At 46.2% G+C, this 15,465-nt stretch overlaps 1 protein-coding gene across 2 annotated transcripts in view; it reads left to right on the top strand.

The window, feature by feature from the left end:
- LOC310784133 (spindlin-1-like) overlaps positions 1-12,262 on the top strand; it is a 52,181-nt gene extending 39,919 nt beyond the window's left edge. For both annotated transcript variants that reach the window (XM_083645121.1, XM_083645120.1), the window contains exons 6-7: positions 37-270; positions 11,259-12,262. In XM_083645121.1, coding sequence (XP_083501247.1) covers positions 37-270; positions 11,259-11,458 — 434 coding nt within the window. In that variant the 3' untranslated portion in view covers positions 11,459-12,262. The remainder of the gene's footprint in view (positions 1-36; positions 271-11,258) is intronic.
- The last annotated feature ends 3,203 nt before the right edge of the window (positions 12,263-15,465 follow it).

Here is a 15,465-nt window from a genome sequence, read left to right as displayed (position 1 = left end):
CCTACACTGACCTGCTTTGTCTGGGTTCTGGTGCAGCTCCGGCCCGTGTGAGCGACTCGCTGCTGGCAGAGACCATGATCGGCAAGGCGGTGGAGCACATGTTTGAGACGGAGGAGGGGCCCAAGGAGGAGTGGAGGGGCATGGTGCTGGCCCGGGCGCCCATCATGACCACCTGGTTCTACATCACCTACGAGAAGGACCCGGTGCTCTACATGTACCAGCTGCTCGACGACTACAAGGAGGGAGACCTGCGCATCATGCCCGACTCCAGTGAGTCCCTGTCACACAGTTTATTTAGGGTTTGCTGTAGACCTGCGCATCATGCCCGACTCCAGTGAGTCCCAGTCACACAGTTTATTTAGTGTTTGCTGTAGAATCCACATTGGAAATTGGGGTGCAAGAGCTCACAAACGCATAACCGATCACAGCGACCGACAACATAGAATAGAATGCATTATGAACAGAACAAGCGCAAATTCGCAATAGAGGCAGCCCACCCTACTCTGCCTCTGCCACCCTGCATTTTGAACCCCCCCCCCTATTTTTTTTAGCCAATTGGCATGAACACAACACACAATTGACCTCCATGTCAAATTTCAGCCCTCTGCCCCTCGTGTCCTGCATTTTGAAACCCCCTCTCCCCCTTTTTTTTGCCAATTTGCAAGAACACAAACACACCTTTACACACACACACGCACTTGACCTCCATGTCAAATTTCAGCCTCCTAGGGCAAAAACTGTGCCCACTAAAGGGAGGTGAACTTTTTGTGGACCAACAGAGTGACTTATAGAGCTGCTGGTCGCAACTGAAAAATACTACGGTAAATAAATACCCACCTGTTGATAGGTCCGACCCTCACCTAGCTCAATTTGAAAGTGCATCATTTGAAAGTGCATTATAGCGTATAAAGATCTAAGCAAATTAAGAACATGGATAAGTTATCTGGACAAGTGCATAGATCTAACATTTGCAGTTGTTCAAGCAGGGTTTGTACCGTCATGAAAAACCTGGAATAGTCATGGAAATTTAAAAGACTATTTCCAGGCTGTGGAACAATTATGGAAACAAATATTTTTTTGGAACGTTTTGGAAAAGTCATGGAAATGTAGCTAAAACCGAGCATTTAACGTTAGCCGTCGCTGTGTTTCTGTTGTGTTTCACAAGTGAATTCAGTGAGTCTGGCTCAGTCCATTTACACTACAGGCACGCCCACTAGCCTACATCTGCCTGCTGGCTGCAGCTGAGGTAATGTTAGCAGTTAGCAAAGCGTAATCCATATAAAGAACTCTCATGTTTTACCCGAAATGAAACGTCCAGGTTTTGTGTCGGTCGTGGCTCTAGAACAGCTGGCTAACCGGAGCTATCGTTAAATTGCGTGTGGAGTAAGTCCCTCTATAAACCATAATATCTGTGTCCTTTCACCTTTGATTGAAAAACGCTTCCACCTGATTAAAGAAAACATGTGATTTGATGTAAAACATAAAACAGTCAGTCAACATCACATAATGTCTTTTCTTTAATCAGGTGGAAACACACAGACAGATACAATTCAATTCAATTCAATTTATTTAAAGTGTAAAATCACCATCCAAGATGGTCTCGAAACACTTTACAGTTGAGGAAAACAACAACAATGGAAGAAAACATGATAGTACAGTGACCTATACATGATAATAAAAGTCACATCAAGAGAAGTAAATAGTACAATACAATACATTATCAAACAATATCATAAACTTGTGAGAACATATAAGTCTTGAGTTTGGCTTTGAAGATATTTATGGAGCCAGCCTCCCTAATTGATCGGGGGAGCTGGTTCCAGAGATATGGAGCACGATAGGAAAAAGCTCTACCTCCTGCCGATTTTGTATTAATTTTCGGGACAGTAAGATAGTTACCATCCTGTGAGCGGAGGGGGCGCGTGGGGGCATATGGGATGATTAGCTCAGCTAGGTATGGGGGTGCAAGCCCGTGAACAGCTTTATAGGCTAACAAAAGTACCTTAAAATCCGATCTGGTCTGAATGGGGAGCCAATGGAGACGGATTAGGACCGGAGTTATATGATCAAACTTCCGCGTTTTGGTTAGAATTCTGGCAGCTGCATTCTGTATAAGTTGCAGCCTTTTAGTACTGTAAAGTGGCAAGCCAGAAAATAGGACATTACAATAATCCAATCTCGATGAAACAAAGGCGTGTATCAGGGTTTCAGCATCTGAGAGACTTAGAAAGGAACGGATTTTTGATATATTACGAAGATGAAAAAAAGATGTTTTAGTAATAGCTGCAATATGAGGCTGAAATGATAAGTGAGAATCAAAGATCACTCCAAGGTTTTTCACAGTGGAGCTTTCGCGGACAATACATCCATTTATATTGACAACTACATTTAGGTCCTTGTGCTTAGTGGGTCTAATGACTAATAGCTCTGTTTTAGCATCATTTAACAGCAGAAAGTTTGAACACATCCAGTTTTTTATATCGGACACGCATGCCTCTAAATTTAGAAGGTGGGAGAGATCATTCGGTTTTACTGGTACATATAGCTGACTATCGTCGGCGTAGCAGTGGAAATTTACACCATATTTTTGAATAATCGCACCAAGGGGAAGCATATATATGAAAAAGAGAATAGGGCCAAGGACCGATCCCTGGGGTACACCAGACAAAACATGAGAAAAGTCAGACAGAGAGTTGTTGTACCTGACACGTTGAGTTCTATTTGATAGATACGAGTAAAACCATGAGAGCACTGTCCCCTTAATACCAATGTGCTTCTCGAGGCGGTCTAAAAGTATGCTATGGTCAACAGTGTCAAATGCTGCGCTTAAGTCAAGAAGCAGCAGCAGGGATGTCATGTTGGAGTCAACAGTGATTAGTAGATCATTTACTACTCTGGTCAGGGCCGTTTCGGTAGAATGACGAGATCGAAAACCAGATTGAAATTTCTCGAAAAGGTTGTTATTGGACAGGTAGGCTGTGAGCTGTTCAGCAACAGCTCTTTCGAGTAGTTTTGACATAAAAGGAAGGTTGGAAATAGGTCTGTAGTTGTCCAAAATTTGTGGGTCGCTGTTGGGTTTTTTAAGTAACGGTTTAACAATGGCAGTTTTGAAAGCTAGTGGGACAGAGCCGGAAGAAAGTGACCTATTCATAATATTAAGAATAGGACCCTTTAAAACAGGAAAAAGTTCCTTAAAAAGCGTAGATGGAATAGGGTCTAACATACAAGTTGTGGGTTTTGAAGCATTTACCAAGCTGGTAAAGGCCTCAGGGGAAACTATTTCAAACTGGGAAAGAGTGCAGGTGGTTCTGGACACGGTGTCTGAAGTGAAAAAAGAGTTTGAGTGTAAGCTGGAAATTTTACTTCTAATTGAACCAATCTTATTTGTAAAGAAAATGAGGAAATCGTCAGCCTTGAAAGAGGAGCTGTTGACAGGGGTATTCTGTGTAAGTTTGGCAACAGTGTCAAATAGAAAACGTGGATTGTTTTTATTTACAGTGATCAATTGGGAGAAATGTGATGTCCTAGCAGCTGAAAGTGCATGTTTATATTTCTTAAAACTTTCGGACCAGGCAGAGCGAGAGCTCGCCTGTTTCGTTATACGCCACCTGCGCTCGAGTTTCCTACACCTCTGTTTGAGTGCACGGATGTCATCGGAAAACCATGGCGTTGATTTTATCCGGGTTTGTTTCCTGGTTATAAGAGGGGCGACAGAGTCAAGTGAGTTCTGTAGAGCACTATTTACATTATCAATGAGCTTATCAAGGTCGGTGGGAAATACAATACAGGAATCAAGCATGCCAGGTAAACACTCAGTCATTGTGGTCTTAGCAATGCTGTCAATACGACGGTAAGTATATGTGTCAGACTCTGAACACTTCATTGGAAGAAAGGAGGAAACATTGAAAAAGACACAGGAGTGATCTGAAACTGGGACCTCTACAACAGATGACACATCAGCACCAATGCCCTTTGTAAAAATTAGGTCCAGTGTATTTCCACAATTGTGAGTAGCATTTTTAACATGTTGGGTAAAATCTAGGCTAGAAACAAGGTCCATAAATTCCATTGCTCGAGAATCTGAGCAGTCATTGACATGTAGGTTAAAATCACCAAGTAGAATCACTCTGTCGTATTTGAGAAGAGCCATTGCTAGTAATTCAGAAAGCTCTGGTAAAAAATTTGGAATGTGCTTTGGGGGTCTATAAATGGTTAATGCCAGGATGTGCTGTTGAGCTTTAATAACCATGGACAAATATTCAAAAGTTAAGAAATCGCCAAAAGAGCATTTGGTGCAGGTAAAATCGTTTGAGAAAATGGCCGCTATTCCACCACCTCTCTTTTCCTCCCTAGCAGAGAATAAAAAGCTATAGCCAGGGGGGCACGCCTCTATAAGCGTCGCTGAGGCTGTGGACGAGAGCCAGCATTCAGTAAGAAATAAAAACTGTAGACCAAAATCTGAGATGAGATCATTGATATAAAAACATTTGCTAGAAAGTGATCTAATGTTCAATAATGCAAACTTAAAAACGTCTGAGGAGGAGGTGAGATCAGGCTTACTTTTTCGAATTTGCACAAGATTTTCTAATGTAGAAAAACAAGTGGGTTTAGCACAAGATTGTTTGCAGGGTGGCCTGTTATTTATCATAACTGGAATGGTGGAGAAACCCTCTCCACCATTTATTGTTTCATTGTTACAGGAGTTTTCACTTGAGGAGAAGTCAGCAGGACCCTGGGAGGGATCCTCATAACAGTAGGTGGGAGCAGTTTCTATAGTGGGGTCATGCTGAGATATGTGTCAGTCAGAGTTGAAAGCAATGTGTTGGATGAGATTTTTTGTGAGTGTTTTTACACCCTTAATATTTGGGTGCAGGCCATCTGGTTTAAAAAGTTCTGGTCTGGACCAGAAGTGATCAAAGTGACTGATAAAGCCACACCCAGTCGCAGTGCAGAACGTTTTAACCCATTCATGGAGACCAAAGAGACGGCTAAAGCGTTCAGAATTTAGTGAGAGTGTAGGAATGGGGCCGGAAAAGACACAGGTTTTGCCAAGACTTTGGATTGTAATGGCAAGAGATTCAAGCTTTGTGCGGAAAATAACTGATTGTTTATTTCTGGTGTCATTTGTACCGACGTGGATAATAAGTGTGTGAACTGAGGGATGGAGATCACATAGGACTGGGGTGAGTTCAGTAATATCATCAATTTTACCACCAGGAAGGCAGTAAGTGATGGCACATGGAAGTTCAACAGATCTAATGATCGAGTCTCCAAGGATCAGGATTTCTGGCTGGCTGTTCTTACAGCCCCCTCTGAAAACGCTGAGTTTAGGATGGAGAAGCGGTTGCAACTGATTCATGTCATTGGTTTCAGCTGGGAGCGGAGATGCACTGCTAGTGACGTCACCGCTAGCCACAGCAGAGTCCAGGGGTGTGACGGACAGGTGGGTCACGGGCTGCGGGCTCACGGGGAAGCACACGGAGTTGGGATTTGGGGGAGATGGCGGGGACGTAAGTCGAGAGCGTTTTGTCTGTGCTATTGGAGGTGACTCTGGGTGGATACGCCGCTTCCTCTTCGCCTTGGAGTGGACCAGAGACGGGGCAGGCTGTTTCGGGGAAGACAGCAAGCTGGTAGCACTAGCCGCTACGACTGTAGCACTAGCCGCTACCATATTAGCACTAGCAGGTGTCACGGCTAGCTCTGCAAGTGGAGCAAAAGCGTTTGATAACGGGAAAAACTCCTCGTCACCGCTGGGAGAAAACAATGGGAGAGAGACCCGTCTCCCGCTCCTCACCACATCTGCCCAGGATGGACCAGGAGTAGGACTTCCAGGGTTATGGGTAGCGTCCCTTTGCAGACCAGCCAAGCGGGAGGAGAGTTGGTTTTGCCGCTGGAGGACATCATGGAGGAGGGATTCGATTGATTGGATTTCAGACCTCACACTGGACAACTCAACTGGGGTAAGTGGAGGCATGCTGTGGATAGAGAAGAAAAGCTGCCAGTACACAGAACTATGGGCAGTGGGAAATGTTGTTGCTGTTGATGGCAGGGCTAGCAGGGCGCTAACAGCTGTTAGCTGCTAGGCTCAGCGGCTGCGGGACTTACTCGCGAGGGCTCAGTTAAGAGCCCACTGCGATGATCAGGTATGGCAATGGTATTTGTATACAAATGGCGAACTTCACAGGATTAAAACATACCGGGACGGGCCCAGAAATGGGCCCGCTGCTGAGGTTTGGAGTCGTAGCAGTAGCCGAGGTGGTCCCCGGTCAGGTAGATGGGACCGGTAGTCCAGTCCCGGGCCAGCGAGTTGATGTGAGCTAGCTCTTGATGGCTTGGTCCGGTTAGCTTAGCTCAGACTCCGGTATGGGGATGAGTCCGTTGCACTACCTCGGGCAGTAGACCTGGGCTAAAGACAAGCCCCGCCACCGCCCAAGGCAGGCACTTTACAGTATGTTAGAGTGTTCAAGGCTCTGGGAGATCAGAGATTTCCTTGCTCTAGCTAGTAGACTACGGGATCCTACCCGGGAGCTTCCGTAGGATCAGTTAGCTTAGGCTGGCTAAAAACAAGCCAAAGTAGCTTTTGAGCTAACGTAGTCCAGAGTTGGCGGGAGTCAGAAAAGAATAAAATCCAAATATGCAATCGCTAAGACAACACGCCCGATCTGAGTATCAGGTATGATACAACAGGATAATTAGAAGCGAAACGTAAAATTGTTGCTTTAAACCAAATAAAAAGGCTGAAACAAAGCAGGGCGAGACGGAGCTTTTTCTTGCGGTTGCCACAAACACGCGCATGCGCAATGACTAACACTGCTTTGGCATCAATATAGATAGCCTAATGCTTTATAGTGGGACAGACTTCCCATGTCTGCCCATTCACTTCTCCCCAATGCCAAATGTGTTACAGCTTTGCCAGTAACATGACAGTAAGTAAGGCAGATGTAGTGAGCAAAGATGGATGATTTAACTGTAATATTCTAGAGCTCTGACCTAACCAAATCTAACTGACATCACTATTGTGAACACAAAACAAAGAACTTCTGATATAATATGATTAAAGTGTATCACTCAATACAAAAAATAAAGGCTTTGATAGAACCAAAAGCCTATGTCTCTTAGTCTGCAGATAAAACACATTGACAAAAAGCCATAGTAATTTAGACTCAGGTGTGCCTAAACTACAGGTTAAGAACTTCCTTTTTTAACTCATTGAGTGCCAGCCACTTTTGGAGAACGGACGCTCCCAGTGCCAGAGTTTCAGAGCGTTTTCAGTGATTTCTCGAGGCCCACAGAATATTGTGTGATATTACTATGTAAACACCGAACACGCAAAAAGAACAAGGAGACTCTATTGTATCATCAGCAAAAAAAAGTTTATTGATACCATTTTCCGTTCTTTAGTTATCAGCCGGAGAAGATAGGTCAAAAACAGCAAAAATATGCTTTTCTATCAGGAAGCTGAGATATTCAGCCTTTTGTGAAATGCATTATTTCAAGCACATTCACTCACTCTAGCTAATCTTTTCTGATGATGTGACCTGGTTTAGTTCTGTGGTGCATGCGTGCCCCACCCCCCTGTCCCCCCCTCTCCCCGCCTCTCCCCGAGTCAGCTGCAAACTCCTCCCCACACGCACAAAGTCTATTCGGACAATCGTCGTCTTTGGCACTCTACGTCAGTATTTGAATTGACGACAGCTGTCGTCATTGGCACTCAATGAGTTAAATACAAAAATGTGAAATTATCGCTTATCGGACATGAGAAGCAGATATTTGTCTGTTATATTATCGGCTGAAAAACGTCACCCCCCCCCCCCCCCCCCCAAATCTATAAAATCCCCCCTATCTGAAGAACATAAGGGGGGAATGCCCCCCCCCCCCCCCCCTAAAATCAAATCAGTATTCGAATGCTTCGTTTTTCTTCAGAAATGTATTTTGAAATAGTAATCCAACGTTATTCATTCTGCATCAACATTAATTATTATTACCGTAAATTCCGGACTATAAGGCGCACCGGTGTATAAGCCGCACCTGCAAAGTTGACTATTTTTTACATATATAAGCCGCACCGGACTATAAGCCGCGGGTGTTTTAATTGTTTTTTTTTTTTTTTTTTTTTTTTTTTTTTTTTGTGTTTTAATGTTTAATTACCATATGTAAGGGTTCATGCACAGAGGGGATTGTCGGGAAAGAGATGGCTGTTTGAGGAAGCTCCCATTTATTAACATTTCAACAAAACAACATAACACAACACCACCTGTGTTTCTTTTTTACAGTGCACACAGTGTCATACAGTGTGGTGAAAAGAGGGCAAGAGAGGAAATTAAAACAGAAGTGGATTTATAGTTAGAAAGAGTGCTAAAGAAGAGAGAATTCCGTTTTTTTTTGTTTTTTTTCTGAAAAAATCCATAGATAAGCCGCACCGTTATATAAGCCGCAGGGGCCAAAAAAGGCCAAAAAACGGGAAAAAAGGTGCGGCTTATAGTCCGGAATTTACGGTACTTATTCTCTCAGACAAGGACATTGTGCCTCACAGCTCTCATCTAACGTTACTTACCAGCACTGAAACTGCAACACTTTGACCATGCAGCCACCAGGGCCTACTGTATGTACTGTATGTACTGTATGTACTGTATATGAGCAAATTCCTTTTTATGGGCTATGGCTGTCATTTATCTGATGTGCTTATTGCACATTTTCTATCCATTTTTGTTTCAATAAAAAGGAAAATCCTTGAAGTGATTTTTCTCCTGGCCTCTCATTGTCACGACGTGCCCCACACCCCCTCCTGGCCTCTCATTGTCACTACGTGCCCCACACCCCCTCCTGGCCTCTCATTGTCACTACGTGCCCCACACCCCCTCCTGGCCTCTCATTGTCACGACGTGCCCCACACCCCCTCCTGGCCTCTCATTGTCACGACGTGCCCCACACCCCCTCCTGGCCTCTCATTGTCACTACGTGCCCCACACCCCCTCCTGGCCTCTCATTGTCACTACGTGCCCCACACCCCCTCCTGGCCGCTCATTGTTACTACGTGCCCCACACCCCCTCCTGGCCTCTCATTGTCACTACGTGCCCCACACCCCCTCCTGGCCTCTCATTGTCACTACGTGCCCCACACCCCCTCCTGGCCGCTCATTGTCACTACGTGCCCCACACCCCCTCCTGGCCGCTCATTGTCACGACGTGCCCCACACCCCCTCCTGGCCGCTCATTGTTACTACGTGCCCCACACCCCCGTCGTCGTCGAAGCTTCAAATCTATTCGAATACTTGTCACTGAAGCTTCGAAGCCCCAAAAATGGTATTGGGGGACAGCCCTATCCAGTGTGCCCTATCCAGTGTGCTCTATCCAGTGTGCCCTATCCAGTGTGCCCTATCCAGTGTGCCCTATCCAGTGTGCTCTATCCAGTGTGCCCTATCCAGTGTGCTCTATCCAGTGTGCCCTATCCAGTGTGCCCTATCCAGTGTGCCCTATCCAGTGTGCCCTATCCAGTGTGCTCTATCCAGTGTGCTCTATCCAGTGTGCCCTATCCAGTGTGCCCTATCCAGTGTGCCCTATCCAGTGTGCTCTATCCAGTGTGCTCTATCCAGTGTGCCCTATCCAGTGTGCTCTATCCAGTGTGCTCTATCCAGTGTGCCCTATCCAGTGTGCTCTATCCAGTGTGCTCTATCCAGTGTGCCCTATCCAGTGTGCCCTATCCAGTGTGCCCTATCCAGTGTGCTCTATCCAGTGTGCCCTATCCAGTGTGCCCTATCCAGTGTGCTCTATCCAGTGTGCAGACTCTTATTTCTTTATTCTGACTTGTAAATGATGCCACTAGTCAATTATGAAGACTTTATGACCACACAGTACCACCGGCTCATCCCCGTCACTACTCTCTGTTGGTGGTACCTGTTGGTTTTCCAGATAGTACCCCCTCAACGTGCGCACCCCCCCCCCCCACACACACACACACACAACTGGTCGCCATAGCAACGCCGCATGAAACCGCCATGCCGTGGAACTGCAAGGACGAGACTCGGACTCTAGTCTCGCTCGGCTGGGGCTAAATCCACTGGGTGCTCCAATTATAGCAACAATTAACCCATTGATACCTGATGCAGCATTTGCGTGTGCATCCCTTTAAGACGTCTTAAAGGGATACACACACAAATGCTGCATCAGGTATCAATGGGTTAAACAGCATGTCCCTCAAAGCCATGGTTGTTGTTACAATGTTACAACTTCACTTAGCAGGTTGTCCGTCACACCCACTGAGCTAAGGTCACACCGCACTGCTTGTTCTTAAGTATTCCCTAGTTTTCAATACAGAGGGGGTTTTAGTCATGTGACGTCCGAGCCTTTCATTTCTCTCAAAAACAACTGTTGACTGAGACTAAGCACGTTTTAAGCAAGAGTTTGGGCAATCCTACACACAAGAGAGTAAGCTAACCTGGTAGCTAAAGTTAGCATGTGTGACAATTAGGGCTGTCACTTTTTCCCAAAATAAAGTTCGAACGAAACTTTAATTGCCCGCAAAATGTTCGAATATACGGTATTCAAAGTTTTTTGGTTAATTATTATTATTATTATTATTATTTTTTTTTTTTTGTAGGCCAGGCCAGGCCACCGGGCATCGGCCCGACATGCCCGATTATGCAGTCCACGCCTGCCGGTTACATCGTATAAATATAATATAATATAAAATATTAAAATAATTTAAAAAAAAAATCCTCAGCTGTCCTCATGGTCCAGTCAGTGAGCTCCTCTCCGCTGCTGTGTTAGCTTGGACACTCACAGTCACAACACTGCCTCACAAACTTAGCTGCATCCAACTCGAGACAACTTTTCAGACCCTCCTGGAGACAATCTTTCTCAGGAGAGACTAACGCGACAAATCTGGAGACTTTTTCTGACATGGGATTAACATTACCTGCAAGCAGCAGTTGGTTAATTTAAAAAATAAAAAAAATAAAAAAATAAAAAGAATTCGAACAGGTCAATTACATTCGAACATGCCCCCCCTCCCCCACGTTCGAAGTTAAATTCGAATTTCGAATAAAAAGTGACAGCCCTAGTGACAATGACGATTGTCTCTGACCTATCGGTAGTCTGCAGTGTTTTCACGTCACCTCTCGGCATCGCCTCGGCTCCGTACTTGCCCAATGGAAAACCAGTAGAGTCGACTTGAGCCAGCACCATGTGATGGAAAAGCACCATCAGTAAGTCAGCTTTACCAGATAACCATATTAATACTCCCTCTCTGTCCTCCCCAGACGACAGCGTCCCGGCCGAGCGGGAGCCCGGTGAGGTGGTGGACAGCCTGGTTGGTAAACAGGTGGAGTACGCAAAAGAGGACGGGGGGAAGCGGTCAGGGATGGTGATCCACCAGGTGGAGGCCAAGCCCTCCGTCTACTTCATCAAGTTCGACGACGACTTCCACATCTACGTCTACGACCTGGTCAAGACCTCCTAAGACCCCGCCGCGCCCGGGAAACCACACCTCGGTCCAACTGCCCCACAAAGACTCGCCGAGACCCGTTAAGACCCACTCAGACGCCCCAACGCCAGAAAAATACAAACCTGGTTTTCGAGACCCGCCCCGAAACCCTCAGTAAGACGGACACAAGAACATCTAGGGTTTTTAAGACCTCCAGAGACTCACTAAGAACTTACGGAGACCCCCTGAGACAGAAGAAATCATTCAGGTTGAGGTTTCCTAAAGACCTGGTAGGACGCCTCTTCCTGAAACGCCTTAAGACAGAAAAAAAAATCCACGTTGGTTTGAGACATGAACCCCCACCACCACCACCTCTAAAAACTCACTATGGATTATCAAGACCCCCCCCCTAAGACAGAAGATGCTCTTCAGTCGTCATTTTGGTCAAGGTTTCCTCCTCCTGAAACCCCCTAAGACAGAAAACCTTCACACCGTGTTAGCTGCCTTTTCACTGTTTATTGTGAAATATGTATCGTAATAAGCAGTGAAAATGTAGCTAACGTCATGTGCGGGTTGAGACTTTCTTCCAAGACCTTCTCCTGAGACCCACCAAGACCGAGGACATCCAGCTGGGTTTGACGATACGACTCCCACGTCTCCATCGGGGACTTCCTGAGAGCTGCTAGGACTCGCTCCTGAGCCCCCTCAAGACAGGGGGGGGGGGGGGAGGTCTCTTGACCACAACGTCACCGTCCGGTTCTGTGAGCCCGTAAGACGACAAAACGTAAGACCTCCGTAAGACCCGCCTCTCCTGTAACCCACTAAGGCCGTTCGAGACCGCAGCTGGCCGGGAGGGGAGTGGGCGGGTCCCAATCTTGAGGGGTTAATGAAGGGGCGGGATTTGAGGGTGGGGGGAGTGGCTCCAAATATGAATCCAGCTTTGTGGAAGTCTGTGAGGGTCTTGACCGAAACATCATCTGCCCAACAGTCGGTCTCCAGCCTCGTCTTGAACGTCAGACTCCTTGGTGTGAACTTTTCTTCCTGGACAATCCCCCCCCCCCATTGTAAATGGACTATTCCACTTTAACAGGAAGTACATGAAGAACGCACACGTCCAATGGCAGAGCATTTTACCGACCGTGTGTCCAATGGCAGAGCATTTTACCGGCCGTGTGTCCAATGGCAGTGCGTTGTAACCGGCAGGTCGCCTATCGAGGAACTAAGACACTGTAAGAGGAATAGACACTCGTTCCCCAGCAGTGGAAAACCCAGAGTAGAGTCCAGGACTGACACTTTTTTCATTATTTTGGTTTATTTGGTCATGTGTGTCGGTGTTGAAGCCTAAACGGTCCGTGTAGCTACGCGGTTCTCACGTGTATGACCTTAAAGGGAAACCTTGACGCCGATGATGGTCTGTTGTTTTTGTTCAGCAGACAGTCGGCACAGTGTGGGGAAACACCTGCTGTAGCGTCGGTTAAAGGGCTTGTCAGCTTGTAGCTAGCAGTAGCTTGTAGCTAGCAGTAGCTTGTAGCTAGCAGTAACTGCTTTTACTTTACTGAGGAGAGCCAACCATGCTAAAGCGCCATTTTAGGGTTAGAGGAGGAACTGAACCCCGAACCAGACAACCTGTATCTCTGAAAAAATGAGCTCCGACTTTCAATGAACTTGGAATCGCAGGTCGCAAATTCTGTGCTGTGAGATAATATCTGACCTGTAATTTCAAGTTGGACAAAGATTCATTTTTAACAAGTCGGAGCTCGTTTTTTCCCTGAGTTCCGAGTTGTCTTCAACGCGCTATTGGTTCCTTTCTAATAGCTCGTTAGCATTGTTATCTCTAGCTACAAGCTAACAAGCTAGGTTGCAGCGGGGAGCATCCATGCCGTTCTATAAGGAATGCTAACAATGCTACTGCGCTACTCCTCCTCAGTCAAATGAGTTGTCATTGTGAAGGTGTATTTCTCTGCTGTGTAGCCTGTCTGCTGATGAAAGATCAGCACCTCGGGCTGCATGTCTTTGAATGAAGAAGCAGAACGGGATCCTTTTATTGAAATGTTTTGTCATTGGAGCTAAACCTCTGTGTAGCACTGCGAGCCCAAAGACCACCAAAAGGCGTTTCCTGGTGGACTTGCAGCCTAGGTTTCCAAATTTCAAGGTCCGGGTTCGGCCGATACTGTATATAATTCCCACACCAAAGTGTTTTTGGGCTGAAGCTGCTGATATTTTTTGATCTTTATATTTGGCCATTTTCTTGCCCCAAAACAATTCAATCAATTCCCGTGTTTCCTCCAGAACTTCCTTCTTGTCAGGTTGGAAACACAAAGAAGCTCTGCTCTCCACTGAAACCTGGCGTCGCAGGTAAGAGTTTTCTGACTGACACATCGGTCCGACCCGAGTCGAGGTTTCCCCTTCGTCCTGGCCGGCGCACTTGTTGCTCTCTAGTCGAGCATTGATCTCCGATAGGCCGCCGGGCGCCTGCGGTGCCTGAGGGTGCGTTTGTTTCTGCGGTGCCTGAGGGTGCGTTTGTTTCTGCGGTGCCTGAGGGCGCGTTTGTTTTTCGCCGCCAGGCCCGTGCCGTTGGACCACACACACGCGCTGTGGACCAAACGTACCCGCTGGGTGCGGGTTCATCAGATGCGTCTCCATGGAGCGTTGTTTTATAGTTTTTGTTTTTATATCCGCCCCCCTCGGTAGCTCTTCTTCTACTCGTTATTCTGCGGGGAAAGGTTTGTTCATATCGAGGCACTGTATTGTCTCTCTTGTCTATATGTTTATATCTGCCGGCACATACGGATCACCTTATTTTCCCTGTGTATTATCTTTTTCTTCAGCGTTTGATCCTGTCCTGTGTATATATTCCCCACATGTCCTCCTGTTAGCAGCTCCAGTTTTCCCGCCTAGTTGTGTCGTTATCCGTCGTTTTCTTTTTTTTATAACTGTATGCCGATCGACACGTCTCACGGTTCGACCCCCCAGCAACTCCACATTTCCGGCCTCACGTCCCGGTCCTCTGTTTTATGTTGATGTCACCACACTTTAAGGATATTGAGTAGCCATCTTAATCTGGTCCACATCCCAGAGTCCTCTGCTGTGTTAATGTCATATTCTGTTGACTCCATTTAGCATCCATCACTTTAATCACATTTTGGACACCGAACGACGTGAAGCGAAAGCAGCCATGTTGCCTGTTCCACATCTCGTGTGCCTGAAGGGACCGGAGCGTTTTTATTTTTGCCTGGCGAGGCTCCGCCTCCTTCTGAAAATGTCTTTTCTTTCCATTGTTTTTCAAACCAGTGCATTATCATTCTGTAAGTCTGGAGCAGGTTTGGGAGCTAGAACGCACGGGTTCCCATTCTAGAATGACTTCTTGTTATGGATGTGCGGATTCTCATTTTAGAACCCCTGCATTCAGATTCTGGAACGTGCGTACTCCTCTTTTTATTCAAATGTGCACTCGTTCCCATTCTAGAACATGTCCATGTCCATTTTTAGGATGTTCGTTCTTGGACTGGAATCCATTGATTTAGATTCAATGCACGCTCTTGCGTTCTCGTTTACGGAGCCCGTGCATTCTGACTCTAGAACACCTCGTGCTCGGATGTACACATTCGCATTCTGTGGAACCCCCATGCCTTCTGGTTCTTACGACATATTGTTTTCTTAGAACCTATGTTCTCATTCTAGACTCCATACGTTCATGCCGCTTGGCACATATGAAGTTTCCTTCCAAAATGAAAATGCTTTAACGTTTGAAATGTGCAACTCCTGATTTAACAAACTGAAAATAAAACTCATTCTTTACTGTTGTTGAATTTCTCAGCTGTCTGAAGCCTTTCACTGTGCTGCTTTTCCTAAATGTTGAGCAGATAATATCATCAGGTAACGTGTTGATAATGGACATATTGCATTTTGGAATGAAATGGGTCATATGTGCTGTGACTGTAGGAAGTGTGTGTTGTCTCGTCTGTCGCTGCCGCCTGGCTCAAACGCTCCAGGGAAGCCGTTCCACAGAGCCGGTGCAGATCCTGGAGTCACACCCAGAGCTC

This window comes from Poromitra crassiceps (assembly GCF_964638095.1).
Source record: "Poromitra crassiceps genome assembly, chromosome: 10".
NCBI classification, from domain to species: domain Eukaryota; kingdom Metazoa; phylum Chordata; class Actinopteri; order Beryciformes; family Melamphaidae; genus Poromitra; species Poromitra crassiceps.
This window is presented reverse-complemented; position numbering and strand designations above follow the sequence as displayed.